This window comes from Panthera pardus, unplaced genomic scaffold (assembly GCF_024362965.1).
Source record: "Panthera pardus isolate Hobbes unplaced genomic scaffold, ASM2436296v1 HiC_scaffold_13, whole genome shotgun sequence".
Lineage (NCBI taxonomy): Eukaryota > Metazoa > Chordata > Mammalia > Carnivora > Felidae > Panthera > Panthera pardus.
The window spans coordinates 50734030-50757888 of NW_026526688.1; the positions used below are offsets into that span (position 1 = coordinate 50734030).

The 23859-nt window shown below is 39.2% G+C and overlaps 1 protein-coding gene across 1 annotated transcript in view; it reads right to left on the reverse strand.

The window, feature by feature from the left end:
• KIF13B (kinesin family member 13B) overlaps window positions 1-23859 on the reverse strand; it is a 198305-nt gene that overhangs the window by 121864 nt on the left and 52582 nt on the right. Inside the window, exons 3-6 of the mRNA XM_019440893.2 lie at window positions 8125-8137; window positions 3312-3372; window positions 1775-1867; window positions 46-226 (exon numbers count right to left, since the gene is read on the reverse strand). Of these exons, the coding sequence (XP_019296438.2) occupies window positions 46-226; window positions 1775-1867; window positions 3312-3372; window positions 8125-8137 (348 nt within the window). The remainder of the gene's footprint in view (window positions 1-45; window positions 227-1774; window positions 1868-3311; window positions 3373-8124; window positions 8138-23859) is intronic.

Sequence of the window (23859 nt, forward strand, 5' to 3'; positions counted from 1 at the left end):
TTTTAGTCCTTAATGCTATAACATTAAAGTTTCAAAGTCCTTTACCCTTTGGGATCAAGAAGGTCTCTAACTTTTTCATTATAAATTTCCATATAGGACACTTCTACTTTAAAACTCTGCTCTTCATTTTCCTCTTTCTGAGTTCGTTCAAAGAGTCCACTGCAAAGTCTTGGAATTAATCCAGGTTGGTCGGCTGTGCCCATCATGGTATAAGATTTTCCAGATCCTATAAAGTGGAAATCATAGTTATTACTGTCTCTGAGAAGTTTAAATACATAACTCCCATTCCATTGCTCATAATAAATTATAGCACTTAGTAAAATGCCCAAAATAAAATAAGAAATATACCAAGTATAATGATGAGACTAACCAAATATGGAAGCTTTCCGATTACACATGTAAAATCTAAAGTAAACACTTTTGGGAGCCTGGGTGGCTCAGCTGGTTGAGCATCCAACTCTTGATTTCGGTTCAGGTAGTGATCTCACAGCTCGTGGGACTGAGCCCTGCCTCAGGCTTCAAGCTGACAGCGTGGAGCCTGCTTAGGATTCTCTCTCTCCCTCTCTCTCTGCCCCCACTGCCCTACGCACGCACGTTTTCTCTCTTTCAAAATAAATAAAATAAGCACCTTTTAGGAAGAAAATAAAAACATAATTTAACCATCTTCATACTTTAAAAAAATTACCTAAAACAACTGAAAAAAAGTGAGGTCTAACTAGTTTTCTAAAATTAACTGGGAAGATCCATATGATGAATACTACTGTGACTGTTCCCAACCACTAATCATAGCACAAAAAATACACATTATCCCTATAGGCCCCAGAGCAAATTAACTTACTACCCTTTGGCAACAGTGTAAAAACCAGAGTAATCTTCTTTCTCTACTATAAAATTATTTTCTCCATTGTACCAAAAATACATATTCATTAAAGAAAATTTAGAAAACACAGGAAAATAGAAAGGAAAACATTAAATCATGTATAGTCCTAACTTAAGTATAACTCTTTTTCCTTCTTTAGTAGCAATGCTTTTATAAACATATTTTTAATTCTACAAATTGCTGCTTTTATCACTTGACATTTATCATTGTCATAATATCTCAAACCAATACACCACTTCTTAAGTACCAGGCTTTTTCTGTAAGTTTTTGATGTTAACTAATTGTGACAACCCTATAAGGAAGGCTTATACTTACCAACATTTTACAGATAAGAAAACTGAGGTGAAGTTTCATAGGAGCTGGGCTGGAGCTGGGCTGGAGCTGGGCTACCCTGGCTCAGAATCTGTGCTCTTTTAACCACATCATATACTGGCTCTTAAAAATATCACAACCATTCTAATTTTTTTAATGTTTATTTATTTATTTTGAGAGAGAGAGAAAGTGGGGGAGGGGCAGAGAAAGAGGGAGAGAAAGAATCCCAAGCCAGTTCCATGCTGTTAGTGTAGAGCCCAACATGGAGCTTGATCTCACATAAGATCATGACCTGAGCCAAAATCAAGAGTCGGGCACTCAAATGACTGAGCCACCCAGGCGCTCCCAGAACCATTCTTCCACAAAGACTAGTTTTCAATTGGACAACCTATGCAACATACCCTTATAAGAGTGACTCCTTCACTTTATATAGATTTTCTTTCCTGTTAACCACAGAAGTACAGAATTCAAAATGTTCCTTATCAATTGTAACTGATAAGATGCTAACAATATGTATTCTCTTTGTTACTTTCTCTGTTACGGTCTTTAAAGCTTAAAAAAGTATATATTATTTAACATTACCAGTCTGTCCATAGGCAAAGATACATGCATTGTAACCATCAAACGCATTCTGAAGGATATTCTCCCCAAGGCACTTGAAAACATCATCTTGACCTGAAAGAGAGAAAAAGAATAAGAAAGGATATTTTAACTACATATGAACAACTTTTTAAAAACTAAAAACAACCCCCTCAAAAATGCACTTTTTCAAGCTGTAGATCTCCAAACAAGATTTTAGGACTTGATGAAGGTGTCCAAAGGCTTATGTCTTTCAAGTATTTCTAGTTAGCCCAGGATAGGAAATGAGTAAAAAGTTCCTGGATAATATGAACTTGAATTAATAAACACTGGCCAAAAATCCTCTGCAATGCAAAGAGCTAATGAACTGCTAATTTTGTAAACGATGATTAAAAATATCCAAAGTTTATATTTGGAACCTCAGTAAACCTGAATTAAACAATTATATATATCAATCTCCTCTCCTTTTCTTCAATGATAATTTTTAATTACAGGGCCTACAATACATACCAGCTAGAAGAGAGAAGATCTTGAAAATTTCTTCTAGCTTTCAATCATGGACAAAAATAATAGGTTCAAATTCTCTTCCACAGGCTAAATTAAGTATGTCAATAATCAAACAAAATCATTCAGCCTCTCTTTGAGTCTTGAATATAATATGAAATATGAAAGACCTGGATGCTGTTATGCATCCAGTTTGTTATATACTTATATATATACTTACATAGAAAGTATGTTTGTTAGAATGCTAAAAATAGCATTCCAATATGCCCCACTTCCTAGTTAATTTCCCAGATTAGCGTATCAGCCTCTTATTCCCAATACAGAAGCAATCTGTAAGTAATCTGTCAGGCCAGCTATACTAAACTAACCTTAAGTTTTTGAACCAGCTGTAATACTACTCTGTCTCATGACAAAAGCCAATACAATATGACAATATTTAAAAGATACTGCTTAGAAACAGGTGTCATAAAAGCAGTTGGGAATAAAAGAAATTAGAAGGCTGTCGCTGTAGTCCTAAACTTGTAGACAAGTTCTAAACTTAAGACAGTCATCGTTGAGTAGAGTAAGAAAATAACAGAATTCCAAGCAAATTTAGAGAATCCATTAAAGAGAGAAATGAAACAATGAAACATAAGTGACTTACTAGTCACAGAGGCAGGTAGGAGCAGAGCCTGGACTAAACTAAGGGTTTCCTTTTCTCCTTGGCTCATCTTTCCTTATATCAAGCTGCCTCACTAGACTCATCACGGACATCGAAGAGAATCTAAATAGTTAGTGTACTCCAGGTCCCGTGTAAGGCCTGGGAATGCGTGTGATAACTTCAACCATGTACCCTATTAATCTACCTTCATTGTCTTATACCAAGAACAGCACCTTGTTAATCTATTTCCTGATTAATATAAAAACAGCAAAGATGGGAGGAAGTTCTCTATATAGTTTTTAAAGTTATACAAAAAATAATGCTGTCATACTTTATGGAAAAAACATAAAAACACCTTTTCTATATTGTAAGTAGTTAATAGGATGCTGTACTTACCTGCATATTTTTCTCTGACTGATTCATCCATGGACCAGAAACAATGATCATATGCAAACACCTGTTGAAAAATAAAAACAGTATAGTATGTACTAAGAATAAACCCTTAATATACTTATAATGCTATAACAATGTTGTAACATTGATAACATTGTTCACAGTAGTGAAATAAAAATAACTTACCGTCTTCACAATGGAGGTTAGTTAAATTATTTATGGTACAGTTTTACAACAAATACTCTATAAATGATATAGACCTTTATTTCACATGGAAAACACTTCACAATGTTAAGTGAAAAGGGGGAGGTTACAAAACAATATTTATGGTGGTTATTATATACACATATACATGTACACACACCTAGTTACACATATAAAATTTATTTCTGCATAAGATTAGTGATCTCTGTCCTCTTTATGCTTTTATACATTCTCTACAGTTTTAGTTTTCTCAGAGAAAATACAGGTATTTTAAAAGAATTAAGATGTAAAGATGGTTACTACAGCATGTTGAAAATGTTACAAGACAGCAGAATCGAAAAATTATAACACACCCACGTACAATACTGCATAGCTTTTAGTTGCAGAACACTGATAAGAAAATGTTCATGTATTAATGTGAAAGTTATAAAGTCTGGACCACAGTCCCATGTTTGTTCCAAAATCTATACAGATGAAAAGCTTAGTAAGAATACACACTGGAAAATGGTTAGTGGTTAATGCCACCTGGTGAGATATCACAGACCAGCTCTGTTTGGATCTTTTACATTTACGACTTTCCAAAATATGTTTGCTTGCTTGCTTATTTATTTATTTATTTAGCAATCTTTAACTTTTTTTCATTGGTTTTTCTTTTTTTGATTTCATGTTTTATAATTAAGTCTCTAAGGATTTTAAGTGTAATTGTTTTTAAAATCATTTCAGCCTGTAGTTCAAACTCTCCAATTTTGGGAGTCGGCTGCCTCACTTCCTGATAACAGTTTTCCTCTTGGGCCTTTATATGTCAGTTTGCAAGTGCATCTGAATAGGGAGTTTGTGTTTTATGGTTTACGTGGTTGCTTGTTTTTTTCCTCTCCCTCTGGCCACCTTTACATGACTAGTCACACGGCCACTCCCAGATACTGAAGCCCAGATTTTGGTCTTTCCAAAGTCCAATGTCTCCACGCCCTCTAATTTCCACAGACAGCTCAATGTTGGTGGCCAAAATCTTTTTCTTAAGACTTCGTTCATGTTGGAGCCTCACTCAAATCAGTTTTCATATGATGAGTTCTCCAGTCCTCATCCACCCATACATCAGGGCCCCCTCTAATCTAATCTAATAAGAGGTGAACCTCTAATCACTTCTGAGAACCTGTGTCTGATCCCAAGGTCCAGTAAACACTGCATTAGCCCCAGCTTGCTGCTAGTCCCTAAAGTTACATTATGTTGTTTTTGAAGCAATTTTTTTTTTGGAGAGAGAGCAGAAGGGGGGACGGGGAAGGGGAGAGGGGAAAGGGAGGGAGGGAAAGGGAGAGAGGGATGGGGGGGGGAGAGAGAGAGAGAAAGACACTCTTAAGCAGTCTCCAAGATCAGTGCAGAGCCCAATGAGGGGCTCAGTCCCACGACCCTGGGATCACAACCTGAGCTGAAATGAAGAGTCAGATGTCAAACCGACTGAGCCACCCAGGCGCCCCACATTATGTTGTTTTTGAGTATGATGACATGATTTCAGTATTTTAAAATATTTTATCTGTCCCTCCAGGAGAGTGCATCTGTGTAAACTCACAAGACTACCTGGATCGAAGTTCCTAAAGTTAAAAAAAATTTTTTTAAAGAAAGGAAATTAGATTAAAACCGTAAATTAAGTATGCATGCCTATATCCCCCTCCCACTTGAAATTAACTCAAAATGATGGAGCGAAAGAAGGGAAAGGGCCAAAAGGGGAAAGAAGAGGGGAAAGGAGAGCAAGTTTTTGAAAGCTAGACTGCTTGCTTCTGTCTGGATAGAAATGGAGATTCTCTGAAAAATAGCTATAATGAGACTGATGGGGGACAGGGTAGGGCAGAACGGGGCCAAAACACTGCAGAAGAAGATGGTTGCAAAGGTAAGAGCAGTTCTGGGAGAGCACCAAGAGAACAAGTAAATGGGCATGAGAGCACCCTGGGGGCAGCCGCCAGGATGACTGGTTAAAAAGACCTTTAAAGCAGAGAATGATCAGAACACCCCTATCTTTCTGCAAAACAGCAGACAGGGAGGTGTTTGTTCCCTGGGAGGGAGCAGTGATGGGAATGCTAGGCCAAGAAGGCAAGGAGAAGCCCAATGACTAGCAAGACCCAGGAAGAGGTAGGAGCCCTGGAGCCCAGAAGCCATCCACCGGCTGAAGCACTATGTTGTACATTACTGACCCTCAACATTTTTCCAAAGCTAGACCTGTATCTGTCAAGAGTGGTGGCTCGCTGTGTTAGCAATACTCCAACAGAGAGAGGAAGAAAAGAAAAAGGAATATGGAAGGTGGTCCCAAAGGACTTGGGTTGGGGCAAACTGCATTTTGGGTCCTTTTCAAACTGCATTTGTCAGCCATAGTGACAATCATTACAGCATGGTGAGGATGAATAAAATGTGAAATTCAAATTAGGTTTCTTCTGTTCTAGCTTTCAACTCTCATCTCTTATTTTATTTAATTCTGTTCTTAATCAGGATAAGTAGAAACTATCCTGCTTCTTGTTCTGTAAGCTTAGCTCTCACTTCAAAGGTGCCATCCCCATATGCGTGCACTTACCAGAGAGCAGGCTCAGAATGGCACTCCTCTCTCAGTCATTATGGGTTTGTTTGGTTTTTCCTTTTCTTTCTTTTTTTAACGTTTATTTTTCAGACAGAGAGAGACACAGCATGAACGGGGGAGGGGCAGAGAGAGAGGGAAACACAGAATCAGAAGCAGGCTCCAGGCTCCGAGCCATCAGCCCAGAGCCCGATGCGGGGCACGAACCCGCGGACCGCGAGATCGTGACCTGAGCCGAAGTCGGACGCTCAACCGACTGAGCCACCCAGGCGCCCCTTTTCTTTCTTTTTTTAATTTAGGGATTTCTTTAACAATTGCATTTCTAATTCTCAATTGCAGTAGAAATGCTACATTACAGAAACCACTAGTCAATACAGGTGCTAGGCCCTGTTCACAGGACACTGAGGTATAAAGAAATTAAGAATCTGGTAGCTGGCAGGTGAGGGAGCTGGGATTGGAAACAGCTGGGGTCTGCTTATCACTAGGCTCTCCATCATTAGGTTGGATTAGCTGTATTCCTCAAATTATGTGAAAGTGCCACAGCCTGGTACAAAGTTGGGAACTAATGACCACTTAGTTTTTATTTACTCACAATGCTGAATGGTCTCTAAGTTTAAGCAATTTTGTTATATAGGAATCTTCGAATTATTATAAGAATCTTCAGCCAAGGATGTCCTAAAGGACAAGCCCTTTTCTTTCTAAATATTGTTCCCTTAAAATAAAACTTTATTTTCAAATAACAGTAAAGAAGCACACATTCACTACACAAAGTCAAATAACACAGAAACATAAAGTAAAAATTAAAGGTGTCCCATTCACTAAGCATACCTCTCCCTAGAAGTAACCACTATGTTAGTAATGTGATGTTGGTCCTTCTATACTTTTTATGTCAACAAAATGTTGTCTCTAAACATGAAGACAAAACTGAATTAAATAAAACATGAATAGTTTTTAAATGGTCATGTAATGCTTCCTCACATCTTTACTGCAATCTCCAGTCTCTGGCTCCATCAAAAAAAATAAGAAAACAAAAAATAATCCAATACCTGTACACAGAAGAGATCAAACTAGTAAAGTGAATTTTATAAATATAAAGAAATCCAGTGCCACATTATACTATTAAAAAATTATTCAGTCCCAAAGAGCCATTCCTATACATATTTTAGCAACAATAATAGAGATTGGAATTACAATTCAACCACAGACTCTTAAAACAAAAACAAGGGGCGCCTGGGTGGCGCAGTCGGTTAAGCGTCCGACTTCAGCCAGGTCACGATCTCACGGTCCGTGAGTTCGAGCCCCGCGTCAGGCTCTGGGCTGATGGCTCGGAGCCTGGAGCCTGTTTCCGATTCTGTGTCTCCCTCTCTCTCTGTCCCTCCCCCGTTCATGCTCTGTCTCTCTCTGTCCCACAAATAAATAAAAAAACGTTGAAAAAAAAAAAATTAAAAAAAAAAAAACAAAAACAAAAACAAAAACAAAATTCTAAGAACTTAGATAAAAATCTGAATTTCCTGACAAGTTCCAAGTAATGGCAGAGTATGGTCAATTCAAAAATATAGTCCTTGTGCCCACTTTGGCACACCTATGAATTCCTTAGGAGATACTGATGCGCTCCACAGAAGTTTCTTTAGAATCTGGGCTCAAATCTAAGATGAAAGCACATTTGCCTGACAAAGCTGTGGGCCAGGACTGCTTTCTGTTGGCCTGAGAATGTGTCCCCAGCTGTCTCAGGAGCAACATGGATGAGTCTGCCGAGCACGGTTCTGACCACAGTCTGGAACGACCAGTTTCGAGCCAATCCATGGTGAACAGTAGAGCACAAAAGGAATCTGTGTTATAGCTGCCAGGAAACTGGCCAGAATTGGTCAAAGTACAAATACAGCTTTTCCATAAACCTCCAGTTCCTCCTATGCCAATAAATGATTTTGGATTTATGAACAGCTTGCATTACTTTTACAAAAGTGACAGAAAAAATTTTTGAGAAGAAAATTACCAGTACTTATAAATACACACATAAGATCTTCACAAGCATTTATAATAAATCAAGTATCTTACCTTTGGCTGGCTTCTGAGTTTCCAAAAGGGATGTCATTGTGGACATGAAAGAAGAGGAAGAAAGTTAAAAAAAATTTTTTTTCTTGGTTAGAAGACAATTTTTGAAGGGTAAAATGATAATATCATGTAAATTTTTATTACTACTACTAAATATTAACTTTGAAATCAAACAGCAATTTAAAATAAAGGCTAAATTAATATCTATTAACTAGTAGGGTAGAGTCCTTCATTTTTTTTAATGTTTATTTATTTTTGAGAGAGAGCAGGAGCAGGGGAAGGGCAGAGAGAGAGGGAGACAGAGACCCCAAGAGGGCTCCCCACTGACACCAGCAAGCCTGATGCAGGGCTCAAACCCACTAACCGCAAGACCATGACCTGAGCCGAAGTTGGACACTCAACCAGCTGAGCCACCCAGGCACCCCTAAGAGTCCTTATTTATAGAAAACTAATTTGTATCTCTCAGGAAGAAGAAGCATCATCTGAGCACTGGATAGTTTTTAAAGTCCTAATATTTCTGCTTTATCCATTCTGCTTATCCTTGTATGGGTCTTGTAAAAAATATAATTTAAACCTTCATTACTTTTTACCATCTGATTTCACTCCCAAGTAGTTTTCTCTGCTTTGATACAGCAGTAGCTCACTCTTTATATAGGTCCTTCTATTAAAAAACTGAATTCTGGGGCGCCTGGGTGGCTCAGTCGGTTAAGCATCTGACTTCGGCCCAGGTCACGATCTCATGGTTCATAAGTTTGAGCCCCACATTGGGCTCTGTGCTGATGGCTCAGAGCCTAGAACCTGCTTTGGATTCTGTGTCTCCCTCTCTCTCTGCCCCTCCCCTGCTCTTGTTCTGTCTCTCTCTCTCTCTCTCTCTCTCTCTCTCTCTTTCCCTCTCAAAAATAAACATTAAAAAATTTTTTTAAAAAACCTGAATTCTGTTCTGGCTAAGGAAAAAAGGTTTAATTTAAGGAACAACTAATTTTTTTCCCAGTAAATTACTACTTACTGAATCACTCACTTATTCTATGCTTACCCAGGTGCTTCTAACTCCCCTCACCCCAAAACTGCCACACACTGACACCTCCTCAGGGTACAGGCATACAACTCAACCCAATATAATTTTGAGATTGTTTTTTAAAATTTTTTTAAGTTTATTTATTTGAGGGAGGGAGACAGAGACAGAGAGAGAGAGAGAGAGAGCAAGCAGGGGAGGGGCAGAGAGAGAGAGAGAGACAGAATCCCAAGCAGGCTCTGTGCTGCCAGCACAGAGCCAATGTGGGGCTCAATCTCACAAACCATGAGGTCATTACCTAAGCTGAAATCAAGAGTCAGATGTTTAACTGACCGAGTCACCCAGATCCTCCAAGATAGTTTTAAACTTAGAGAAAAGTTGCAAGAAAAGCACAAGGAACTCCCTTCCCCCAAAACAACTTCACCAGTTAACACTGCCACAGCTACTCTATCATTCCCCCCCACCGCCCATCTCTTAATCATCCAAGAGTAAGCTGCAGACATGCCCATTAGTGCTAAACATTTCAGTGTGTAATTCTTAAAAACAATGATATTCACTTTCACCACCACAGTACAATGTCAAAATCAGAAAGTTTAAGAATAAAGGAAAGGACTTTTGAAACTGGAGTGAGACAAAAACAGTAACTGGCATTTTAGGAATAACTGGTTTCTCTCCAAGGATCAAAATGACAACTCAAGCCTAAGACTTTAAAGGAAACTGAACACAGAAATGCTTCCTTCTAATTGTCTATACAACTTCTTATCCCTTTGTCTCATAAAAAAAATTTCTTCTAAAAAAATTTAGTACTTACTTACATCAAATGATTTCAGATAAGAACATTAAAATACCAAGGAAAGGGGCGCCTGGGTGGCTCATTCGGTTGGGTGTCCGACTTCAGCTTAGGTCATGATCTCACAGTCTGTGAGTTCGAACCCCGCGTAGGGCTCTGTGCTGACAGCTCAGAGCCTGGAGCCTGCTTCACATTCTGTGTCTCCCTCTCTCTCTGCCCCTCCCCTGCTCATGCTCTGTCTCTCTCTGTCTCAAAAATAAATAAAAACATTAAAATAATTAAAAAAAAAAAAAAGAAAGAAAATACCAAGGAAAGTCTACCAAAGAGTGACACTTGTCTAATGGATCCTGGGGTGACAGCCAATTATGGCTGACATACAAAAGAAAGTAATTTCTCTGGAATAAGAGATATGGAAAAACTTCCCAACAAAAAGACCCTATGAAATACTGGTAGAGATCACTGACACATGCTGTCATCTTTGCGGTTTTACTGTTTTTCGGGGGTTTGTTACTATTGTTGTTTTTTAGTATAGTTGACAAACAATGTTATATTAGTTTCAGGCATACAACATAATGATTCCACAAGTTTATACATTATGCTGTACTCACCCCATGTGAGTACATGGAGATGGTGGAAGCAGGGCCACCATCTGTCACTATACAACCTTATTACAATACCATTGATTACACTCCCTATGCTGTACCTTTCATCCCCATGACCTATTCATTCCGTAGCAAGAAGCCTATACCTCTTACTCCCCTTCACCCATTTTGTCCATCCATCCACTGCATGCCCTCTGGCAACCATCACTTTGTTCTCTATATTTACAGCTCTGATTCTGCTTTTTGTTTGTTTATTAATTTATTTTTTTAGATTCCACATGAGTGAAGTCATATGGTATTTTGTCTTTTTCAGTCTGACTTATCTAGGTCCATCCATGTGGTGAAATATGGCACGATCTCATCCTTTTTTATGACTATGCAATGTTCCATTGCATATATGCATCTCTGCATAGGTCTTTAAAAGCAAAGCAGATTCTCATCCATTGCAGATGGCTTACTTATAGAGCTAGCTGGAAGTAAGAACAGAGCCGGCATATATGAAACGCCCACATCAGGCCAGGGACATTGCATGCTACTTCATGTAATTCTCACAATAATTTTGCAAGATACTATAATTTTTCCAGTTTTACAGATGAGAAACTCAAGGCTCAGAAAAGTAAAATGACCTGACTTAGACAATAAAGAGCAGTGATGGGTCTGGGATGTAAAACTAGGTCTTCTGACTCCCCAGTCCAGGCTCTTCCCCTCTTCCACACTGATCAAAACAGCCTCATCAAGTTTCTTCTAGACTTAAAAATCTATGAGTCATACATTAACAACTGCTCTTGCTAACAGAAACATTTCCCAATGTATTAATTTCCTCCATTCTAATTATTACCCAATAAAAGATTACCACCTGGTGCTTATGCCAGTGTCAGTTTACTTATTCATTATACTTATAAAACTCCAGACAGTCTTTTCTGAGGTAAAAATATGATATTTAGCATGATATTTCAAGTTTAAATATTTTATACAAAACTCAGCTCTTCCTAAGAGACAATCGACAAATATAAAATTCAGTAATATATGACCCATCACATAAGAATCCATGAGACTAACCTGAATTCAGAACCTAATAATAAAAACAGAAACAAACCAGCAAATTAATTACAGAGCTAAGTTTCCAGCTAGGGATTCTGGTGACTACAGCAGCAAAGCTCAAATAACCTACAGAGCCATTGGAAACCCAAAGATGTAATTACAGCTCTGTACAAAGATAAATAAGTAAATTAATGAATTAAACAAAACCTTTCAAAAAGTGTAGTCGCAATCCAATATAGTAATGGCTAACTTCTCCCCAAATCCCTCATTTAGAAACCTCACAGTGCCCAGTGTCCAGCTTACAGTGGGCATTTAGGAAGCAAAGAAAATCAGTCCCTGACCAATCAAGAGAGATGTCACAAAATAAAAACCTGAAAGTCTTAGTTCTCTCAGCTGAGCTGAATTACTTTTTGTTGTTATTGCTTAACTTCACTTTAAATACCTTCAGAATCACAAAACATTCCAAAAATAGTACAAAGAATTCCTGTGTATGCTTCACCCAACTTCCCCAAATGTTGACATCTTACATAACCATAGTCATAATGATCGAACCAGGAAATTAACCATCAACACAAAACATATTAAGTAGTCTACAGCCAACCTTATATAAACATTTTGCCAATTGTGTCCCACTGATGTCCTTTCTCTGGTCCAGGATCACACCTGAGATGCAATTGTCTGTCTCCTCCCATCTGGGAGAGTCTGTCTCTCATGACCTTGACACTTGAAGAGGACCAGCCAGTTATTTTGTAGAACATCCTTCAATCTGGGTTTCTCTAATGCTTCCTCAGAACTAAATTCAGGTTAAGCATTTTGGCAAGCACAACACACAAAAAAATCTTGTGCCCTTCTCAGTGCCTCATACCAGAAGGCACATGATGATGTCCATCCACATCTTATAACTGATGACAGTAACTCTGTGATCACTTGCTTATGGTTGTATCTACTAGGTTTCTCCACTAACATTACTAGTAATGTTACTAGTTTTCCCTTCGAACATTTTTCTTTTAAGGGGAGACTTTGAGATTATGTAAATACCATTTCTCATCATACTTTCACCCATGAATTTGAGGATCCATTGATGAATCTTGCCTGCAACAATTACTGTTTCCCAAATGGTGACTGTCTAGTTACTGGAGATGTTAACAGCTCAGGTGGATGAACATGGATGGATGTGCTTTTCAGGAAGAAGTCAACTTGGGAAACAAATGATTTAGTTGCATAGTTTGGACAGAACAGTTATCTGTGGATAAGCTACTCATCTCCTTCTTTTTACTGACCTGGTTTAGGGGTGCAGCTTATGTCTCATTTAAATAATAAATCCATACCATAAAATTATGTCTAATTACACTCCTAATTTTTAGAATGCCACAATATGAAGAAGAAATTTAATGACGATTTTATATGTTAGTGATCTTTGGAAATTTTTATTGATATTTTTTACCATAACAAAAAAAATCAATTTGGGACTAAAATAACCCACATAGTACCCTCTATGTGTAAAATACAAAGCAATATCAGTAGAATTACAAGTTACAGGGGCAGCTGGGTGGCTCAGTTGGCTAAGCGTCTGATTTCAGCTCAGGTCATGATCTCATGGGTTGTGAGTTCGAGCCCCACGTTGGGATCTGTGCTGACAGCTCAGAACCTGGAGCCTGCTTCAGATTCTGTTATCTGCCCCTCCCCTGCTTGCACTCTCTCTCTCTCTCAAAAATAAACATTAGAAGACTTTATTTTTAAAAAAATGACAAGTTACAAATCAATTACTGCTGTCCACCTACCAAAATTAAACATTATATCCAAATATCAACACCTCTTTTAAAGATTTAAGTTTCTGAAACCTTCACAATTAGAAATATTTGAAATCTCAATTTTAACGGGATCTCTCTCCAACTTACTCCATAACGGATGTATACATCACAAAGAGCTTATTCTAACACAGCCATGCTACGTAATGATATTGTTGCTTTTCTGGACTTAGCTGGCAGTACCAGCAACCAAACAACAATCTGTGTGATGATCATTATTTTTTCTTGGTCACCCCTCCCCCAATGTGCTTTCCACTTAAGGAATAAAGCTGATCTGACTAAAAATCTTGACACTGACCAGACTCATGAGTCAATCTTTGCTTCTCTAGCCAACTTTAATAAGTATAAACATCACTAAAAGCCCTATTTATTGTTTTACTGACATTTGGAGTACTCCACTTTTGAAGAAAAATTTTAAAAGCATCATTGATAAACTAGAATATTTTGGAGAACAGCACTCAGGATGTAGAAGGGTTTGAAAATGCTACCACTGAAAGAATAGATCAAAGGACTGGAAATATGTAGCCTGGCACAGGGCAGGGAAGATTAAAGGAAGACATGACACCACCTTCTGATTTGAGAGGGTTCACATACTTGTCCCCAAGAGGAGAAACAGACTTGTTCTAGGTCAGTTTAGAGGCTGAATTTGGTGATCCACTGGAGAAAGCAAAAAGAAGAGGGATCTCTCTCTAATACAAGAATAATAAGCACTGTGTTGGGGCACTTGAGTGGCTCAGTCAGTAAAGCATCCAACTCTTAATCTCAACTCAGGTCTTGATCTCAGGGTCATGAGTTCGAGCCCCATGCTGGGCTTTGCACTGGGCATGAAGTCTACTTTAAAAAGGCAGGAGTAGGGGACGTCCTGGGTGGCTCAGTCAGTTAAGCATCCAACATCTTGATTTCAGCTCAGGTCATGATCTTACAGTCATGAGATCCAGCCCTGTGTTGAGTCCCATGTTGAGCCCCACGTTGGGCTCTGTGCTAGGCATAGAGTCTGCTTAAGATTCTCTCTCTCCCTCTGCCCCTCTTCCCTGCTCATGTTCTCTCTCTCAAAGAAAGAAAAAGAAAAGGAAAGGAAAGGAAAGAAGAGGCGAGGAGAGAAGAGAAAAGAAAAAAGAAAAGAAAGAAGGATAATTAGCACTGTGTTAAAGAGCCAGTTCCCCATTAATGGAACTATCTAACGAGAGAAGAGAGAAGCAGCTGGTAACGATGTTGCAGAAGAAATGAGAAGTTATAAACCAGATCACTTGTATAGCTCTTTTTACTTATAATAAGAACATGAACATCAAGCATTCAACAAGTTCTATTTCTGGTTACTTCTAGCACTGATATTTGCAGATGCCTGGTATGTAGAGGTAACCCAAGTTACTAGTCGAGCATCATCTCCCACATCACAGCCCTATAAGATTCCTCCACTCCAGCAAGCTAGCATACTTCCTGTATTCCACACACTTACACTCAGACAATGCCACTCCCTCTAACAACTATGTTTATTCAAGCCCTACCCCGTGAGTAAAGCTCAAACTCTAGCTCCCTTAAGAATCCTTCCATAGGGGCGCCTGGGTGGCCCAGTCAGTTAAGCGTCCAACTCTTGATTTGGGCTCAGAGGTCAGGATCTCATGTTTCATGAGTTTGAGCACTGCATCGAGCACTGCATTGGTCTCCATGCTGACAATGCAGAGGCTGCTTTGGATTCTCTCTCTCCGTCTCTCTCTCTGTCCCTCCCCTGCTCTTGTTCTCTCTCAAAATAAATAAATAAACTTAAAAAAAAAAGAATCCTTCCATAAGAACCCCAAAAGTGAGTTTTCCTCCCATAATTCCTACAAGTCAAAACTATCTCTACGTTTACTTACTACCTATCATTTGGTCATATTACCTATCATTTGGCTGCATGATATAAACTTTTTAATACCTGGGTAATCTCTTCAGCTAGACCATAGGCTTCTACAGGACAGAGTATATCTCTCTGAATTTATCAGTATCCAACACAAGGCTCTTTGTTATTCGGCAAACACTGTTTTAAGCTCTCTAGGTGGCCTGGCACCTGCCTCTGTCTCACCTGCAATCCAGCATCACAATCCGGCACACAATCCGGCACCGTCTGCCTTTGGCCCACGCTGGCCATCTCTAATTGGCCAGGGGTGCCCAGTTTTCTAGCCTCAGGGCTTTCATTTGTGACTTTCTTTCTGTCCTGAAATCTTGAGGCTAATTCCTATCCATACATCATTTCTCAGCTTAATTATTTCTCTATATTTATCTTTCTTAAACATCCAATGGTCACTTATGTTATTCCCAGTCGCATTTACCCCGGATAGAATAAAGACATTTCCTCCAGCATTTCTGCTAACATCATCCCCCAAACAATAAAGCAAACAAAGAACAAATACAAATTCTGCCTTCAATGAGAAACTAGGAGATAATTATAAATGACACACATTACATGAAGAGAGAAAATGCATCCATGGACTGCCAGAAAAGATCAGAAATGGGCAATGCTGAATATCCCAAAAAATGAGGCAGGGAGGGGTCTTCAGAAATGGAAGAACATTTGGGTCACTACCTCTGACAGTCCTTGGAGAAACAATCCTCTTCTATTAGAATCTTCCACCCACACAAACTACAACTGGTTGAGAACAGGGGAACATCCAAAAAATATGGCTGGTGAACCACAACTGGCATATTTCACAATCACAAAACTTTAGAAATATGAAAACCCTTATTTATAAATTCATACAATTTCAATGATCAATATTGGGATAGTGCAATTCAAAGAATACATTCACCATTAACTCAGTCACTTGAAAATCACCTGCTTCTTCCCCTCTGTGTTTATCTTTCTCCTGAGACACGAGCACAGTAAATTTTAATCTATTGTCTACCTGAGCTCGAAAGTTTAAATCTGGCCAGAGAATTACAACAATATTGGTGCACTTTTGTGTGTGGAGGCGGCGGGGGGGGGGGGGGGGGAGATTGTGAAATATATTTCACATCTATGTTAACAGAATCATACATATTCATTTTAGTAATTATATGTTAAAGTAACTTCCAGGTATACAAGAGATTAGTATAGATTACCGAAAGACTCTTAGGCTCCAAGCAAAGCAGCTCTTATAATTACTTCTCTCAGTGTTTGTAGTTATCCTTGGGTTTCTAATTTTATGAACCCATATTTCTCCAGTTTTATTGTGATTAGACTTCTCTTTGATTGGACTGGATTTAGCAGGAAAAAGTTTTTACTGAGTATGAAATTAACTCTCCTGTTCCCTTACTCTTTTTAGCTAGATCCAGACTTCAGTCTCCAAACCAGAAGTCACATACTCAAGGTCCACAGGCCCAATACAGCTCACAGCTGTCTTTTGTTTAGTCCTCACAGTATAGAACAAAGTCGAAAATTGGAAGATTCCTCATCAGAATTCTCTTAAAAATTCAGAGGATCTGGAAACACAAGGCCTAAATTCCCACACATCAACATTGGCTACATCTGAACTACTGCTGTCTTCCACATGGATCTACCAGGTGGCAGCTGAGTTTTAAACTCCTATTAAGAAAGAAAAGTAGAACTGGATTTTATTCGTACTCAAAGAAAATGGAGGCTTACAAATTCACAAACATAAGAAGGTTTCCATATCCAATCTCAAGAACCCAAAGTAGAGTGCCATCATAATCCTATCAGGACTATACTACAGATTCTGCCCACCCAATTAAATAATACAATCCTCTTTAATATCTCCACACATAATCCTGGCTGTCAAATCCTAAATAAGGCGTCCCAAACTCAAATGTCACATGCAGCAGTAATGACATTAGAATGAGTAGCCAGGAAACAGAATGAGAGCTAAAGTCCTTATCTTCACTATAAGCAGTAACAAGCCTAGAATTCAGACTAAAAGTGGAAAGGCTGAGGGCTTCAAGGAAAAAAAGAGCATATATATAATGCCCGATGCACATACATTCATGCACGCTCAATTTTGATTCATGAAACAACGTTAACTTGGGGGTTAAGTCAGTTAGCAGGTTGAGAAAAACTGTAATTTCTAGTTCATTACTATAATTACTCTCCAAATCCATTACTTAGCAAAGATTTCCTTAGCTTCCTTAAGTGGAAATTCAATGTCCAAGAATTCCCCAACTACATACTTCACTACTTAGAAGGGTAAGAACTGCTTAGTTAACTTACTAAAGATTGCTGTGTTTATCCTTCTCCTGAGACATGATTTTCACCTTTTTTTAAAATTTTTTTTTTAACGTTTATTTATTTTTGAGACAGAGAGAGACAGAGCATGAACGGGGGAGGGGCAGAGAGAGAGGGAGACACAGAATCGGAAGCAGGCTCCAGGCTCTGAGCCATCGGCCCAGAGCTCGACACGGGGCTCGAACTCACGGACTGTGAGATCGTGACCTGAGCTGAAGTCGGACGCTTAACCGACTGAGCCACCCAGGCGCCCCATGATTTTCATCTTTGACACGTCTCTCAAACCCATCCCCTCATCCCTTCTCACATTCACCCTTTCCCTCAGCAGTCTTTACTGAGTATCTAGGAAAAGCCAGGTGCTAATCTCAGTACTGGCAAAATTGCACTGAATAAATCAGACAAAAATCCTAGCCCGGTTAGAGCTTAAATCCTATTACAGTTGAATGAATGAATGAATGAATATGTAATACAGTAAGTGCTATGGGAAAAAAAATAAGGCAGGGAAGGGGAGTACGAAGTGAAGCTGGGGTTGACAGTTTAAACAGGGTGGTTAGAAGCTTCGTGGAATGGCATTTGCATGGAGGCCTATGGGAAGTAAGAAGGCATATGCATTGGCAGCAATGCCCTATTTCTTCATCTCCCTCTAGATTTACCCACCATGTAGCTTCCTAACTGTGCTCACACGCCTCCTATCTGTTCTCTACAATTCCTCTCTCATCCACTATGTATTTAAGCCACAAGTCTCAGCAGGTCATAATTCTGCCCTACAACCCTTCACTGGCTCCCTATCCCCTAGAAGGTAAAATCCACTCTTTGAGCAGGACAGGCTCTGATGCATATACATTCGTGCACGCTCCATAAATGTTAGATATCATCATTATCGTGATTTGAGTCCTGATACAGTGGTAACTTGGGGTTGAACCTCTTCCCACCTCTCCAGTCTCAGTCTCCTACTGCTCCTCCCTGCTAATGCCTTGTGCTTTACACACGTTTGGATGTGTCATGTCCTTCAGGCTTGGTTACTTTTGTACTTTCGGCGACCTGCGTACTTCTCCCACTTTTCAGCCTAGTAATGACCTTCTTGTGCAAAACTACAAAAAGGTACCTTCTCTATCTGTTTTTAGAAACTTTTAGGTCCCCTAGGTCTTCTTTCCTAAGAAAGTGTTGTGGCTGTATTTCCTCCTCCTTGATAATGAGTTCCTCGAGAGCATAGGGCATGTTTCATTCTTCTTCGTTTTCTCAGTGCCTGACATATGGCAGGCGCACAACAATGCTTATTGGAATTACCAGATGATGAGCTTGTCCAAACTGTTCAGTTCTTAAATGGACTCCTGATTTACAATATCCCCAGGGTCTCTATAATTCTTTGAGTGTCCTAATGTTCATCCAAAAAACATTTGCTGTTAGGTACATACAATAAGATACCTTTTTAACCAGAGATTAGAATATCATTTACCAACTATTCAGAATATGTTTAAATCAAAAGCAAACAATGCTTCCAGAAACAAACAAACAAACAAAAAAAAAACCAGACACCATGCTTATCTTCATGATATCAGACCTATCAGACCAGGACCTAAAGACTTAGTATCATAACTGTAATGTAAAGCTGTAGACCACAGGAGTTCGGCTCATCTGTTTCCCTCTAACGATCTTGACAGTTTAAGGAGAATCTGAGGTGACATCTTACTAGAAGCCATCAGTTGTTGCTCGAAGGGATGAAAAGAAATGTCAACAAGAAAAGCACAATATCTTAGGGCCGATTTGCTGTACAAACCCTGAGCAAGTACTCGTTTTAAAATTTACTGACAGATTGCAGAATAAATAAGGAACCACTCCTTGCCCTCAAGGAGCTCTTCATGTTCCTCATGAAAAAGATTCTAAGCCATTATCTTCCATCAATTTTTTTTCCGTCAGGGAAATAAGATGTATTTTAGAAAGCTTTATATAAAAAAACTATTGAAATGATAAAAAGTTCAATCTTTTTTGTGGCTGAATGAGCTTATTTCTCCGTATCCAGGAATGTTGACTCATCTAGCATGTCACCTCCCATGATACTGCATAAAAATTGTGCTGTTTAAACACATTTGTACATATACTTGTTCACAATGACTCCTAAGGTATAGGGAAGACTAGTCAAAACTTCATACAAACAAAATATTGTATCATAGTAACAAAATGAGTAAATATGCATGAAAATAGGTGAGATCTTTGGTCCATGGATGGGCTTCAGTGGGTCAGTAAATTCCTGATTTTTTTTTCTGGGTAGAAGAGCTATAGTTTTCAGATTCTCTAAATAGAGTCTATAACCCAAAAAAAGGTTAAGAAAGAGTGCTGCAGAGACATTTTCCGAAGAGCAATGGAGTTTCATGTCCTAATCCACGTTTGGCTTAAAAGACTGAATATACAAATGGACAATGTCCAGACCATATATGACAACTAGAACCCACAACTTCTGCAGCAATTGACCCAGAACAGTCAGGAATTGGTCAGTGACTTCCCTATTTTCTGCCCGTTTACAACTCAGAACCAACCAGAAAAAGCCAAATAAGCTCCCAAACCAACCACAAATGACACCTGCTTCTAGTTAACCAGCCTCCAGCTTTCTCATGCCAACAACCTCCATCAGAAACACACCTGAAGTGCTCTTTTTTTCTTTTCTTTTTTTTTTTTTTACTATAAAGCTTTTGTGCTCCTCTGCCTGCCTTTGAGTCTCTGACAAACACAAGTGACTGTGGCAGACTCCCTTGCTATAGTAAACACTGAACAAATAGCCTCTATTTGTTCCCATCTTAGTTTAATTTCCATAGATTGATTAGCTAACATTTTAGATAAGAAATAAGAAAGACACTGAGGACCAAATATAAATGAAAGGCATCGGCATAATATGAAAATAACACTACCTTGCAAATTTTTATTTCGATAATAAGGTACTTTCAAAAGAAACCGAAAAGGAATGACCAAAGGAGGAAAACCAGGTTAAGAGTGGCATCGCAGGGAAAAAGAGAATTTCAAGAAGGAAGAAGCATAACCAGTATCAAACAGTATTGAGAAAACAAGCAAATTAAGGAGGGTAGAAGGCTCCATTTGGTCTACCTCCTAATTTTGGTGGGGACTTTTGGTGGTGAAATAATGTACACATAAAAAAATTTTAGATGTCAGTTATATCTCAAAAAAAAAAAAAAAGACAGTAATAGGCTCAAGGGGATGGTATCTAAAACTAAAGTTCATGGGGCGCCTGGGTGGCTCAGTCAGTTGGGTGTCTGACTTTGGCTCAGGTCATGATCTTGCAGTTCATGGGTTTGGGCCCCGCGTTGGGCTCTGTGCTGGCAGCCTGGAGCTTGGAGCCTGCTTCAGGTTGTGTGTCTCTCTCTCTACCTTTCTCCTGCTTGTGTTTTGCCTCTCTCTCTCAAAAAAAAAATAAATAAATAAATAAAACATTTACAATTAAAGTTCACAGGGGCACCTGGGTGATTCAGTTGGTTGAGTGTTTGACTTCGGCTCAGGTTATGATCTCGTGGTTTGTGAGTTTGAGACCCACATCAGGCTCTGTGCTAACAGCTCAGAGCCTGGAGCCTGCTTCAAATTCTGTGTATTCATGGCTCTCTGCCCCTCCACCACTCACACTCTGTCTCTCTCTCCCTCTCAAAAATAAACATTAAAAAATTTTTTTAAATAAAAGTTCACAGAATTATTATTCATTATACTTTTGTTTTGATTGCAAAAAAATAAATTAAAAAAAAAACAAAAAAACTTGAATTCCAGGTTTCTTTCCAGAGCACAAAGCCAGTCTTGTAGAGCCATCCCCCACACAGTGGACTGTGTGGTTAAATGTTTCTTGCAGGGAACACCAGCACAGGACTTTTTTTCTGATCCCTTCCAGGCGAGGTCATACCCACACACACCCAATACCATTTCCAGCCTCACTCCCCAAAATAATGCCCCAAGAAAATGCCATGTTCCCCCCCAAATTTATAGGACTCCATTTTGATTAGTTTGACAGAAACAAAATGTGTGGGGCAGATAACATTTGTTTCAAGCGAACTAATGAGAACCCAAAGGAAATATTTGGTCTTCAGATATCTACTAAAATGAGTTCCTGACACATTTTCCTACTATGTAATTCAAAATAATGTCAAGGACCTTCTTCCCTGTCCTTAGCCTTTAACTTCTTGCCAAATTTATTTGACCCCTCTTTTGAATGGAGAATGTAGAAAAAGAAATTTTCAGCAAGTTTTCCTCATAAGAGGTACAACTGGAGTACAAATGTTCCAGAATAACAGTATTAATTTTCATTTGCTCCAGCAATTGACATACTATGTGGGGCTGGAAGAAGAGCTGTACCACGTTAAGCCAGACCACTGGCCATGACACACAGTTGCATGTCTGTGTACTGCACAAAGGAACACCTGGCCCAGAGGTGCAGTGCGAGCTAAAACACAGCCCCTGCTACAATGACCAAGCACTAAATGGGCCATGGCAAAGGAAGGGGCTCAAAGACAAAGGCACCATTTGCTTTTCACAAGACTGGGACAGCTCAGAAGGAATGCCTATTTCTAACTGGTCTGGCTAGAGGGGCCACCTTTTCTTTATTTGCACAAAAGCACCATTTGCTACAAAAGCCCTGTAGAGTACTCGGACTCACAGTAGCTGTTTGCCCTCAGAGCTGCAGGAAAATGTTTCTCCTCAGTATTCAACAAGGAAGTTAAGTCTCCAACTCTAGCCAAGACAGAATAACTGGTTCTAGCTCTCCTACCATAAACAAGAACACTGCCCAAAAGATATGAAGCAAATGTTTTCATAAAATGGCAGTGCGGGATTATGATCTTGGGGAGAAGGCAAACAAGTAAGATGGGCCCTACAGCTACCCGAGCTTTCTACCTAGAGACGCTCTGTACGGGAAGAGGGAACCAAGCCAGAACAGGTTGGCCTGAGCTGAGATGGTAAGATTGGACATCTGAGATCTGACGCAGCTGGAATTTGTTGGCCAGAGAGACGTAAACAGTCCAGAAGAAAAACTCCAGGAATGTGCATGGGGCCCCCACTGTCTCCGACTGAATACTAAATTGCACATGCAGAAGGTGAGACGCCAACCGGCCATAAAAACTATCTGGGAAAGAGCTACTGCTGGAGAAGTAGGTGTACTTTGCAGAGCTCACACAGGGTTCGGAGACAGGAGTTACAAGCAGCCACAGTGGACAGATCTCCTTGGACACTACAGAGTAGCTAGTGGATGAGCCCCAAAAGGCCTCAATTTAGGTGTACAGCTAAACTTGCCCTAGAATAAAGGCTCCTCTGGCCCCAACCTAACAAAGCTTATAAACAGGCCAAGATCCAGCTGATCCATAAGTAAATTACCCATGAGGACTTTCCAGTGTCTCACTCACACCAACAAAGGATGGAGCAACAACTCACTCAATCTGGACTCTTCTAACTTGGAATCCTGTAGATACAGGCCTAACACAGAACTGATTTTATGGAATGGTAACCAAGCACCAAGCACTATATTAAGTACTTCACAATCATCATATCTAACATGGTAAACCCTATGAGATAGTATCCTCATTTTACACCTGAGTCAATTAGTACTCAGCAATTAATATAGCTAGTGGAGGTGAATTAAGATTCAAACTGGCATCTGCCTGATCCAAAGCCTACGTTTAAAAGGCTGGGTGCGGGGCGCCCGGGTGGCTCAGTCGGCTAAGCGGCCGACTTCAGCTCAGGTCATGATCTCGCGGTCCTTGAGTTCGAGCCCTGTTTCGGGCTCTGTGCTGACAGCTCAGAGCCTGGACCCTGTTTCAGATTCTGTGTCTCCCTCTCTCTGACCCTCCCTGTTCATGCTCTGTCTCTCTCTGTCTCAAAAATAAATAAAAACGTTAAAAAAAAAATTTTTTTTAATAAATAAATAAATAAATAAATAAAAGAAAGGCTGGGTGCTACAAAAATGGAGCAAATACAAGGCAGTCAGCCATTTCCCCATTTCAAGCTCATGGTGAAGGTCACTAATGAATCATGACACTCTTGTTCTTCATTAAAAGAAATTTCATAATCTGAGATACTATCGGAGGGAATGTGCTAAAAGCAAAATCATAAAACGTTAAAAAGTAATGCTAAAATGTGACAGAGAACAAAGTAGGAATACGATATTTGGAAATTACTTAGCTTTACAAAGATAAATGTGACAAGGTAAACAGAATATTTTCACAAAAAACCTCCAAATCAAAATTGCATTTGTATTTTTGATCAATTTTAATTATACTATTGATATTAATTTCTTCTGCCAAAAACTAACT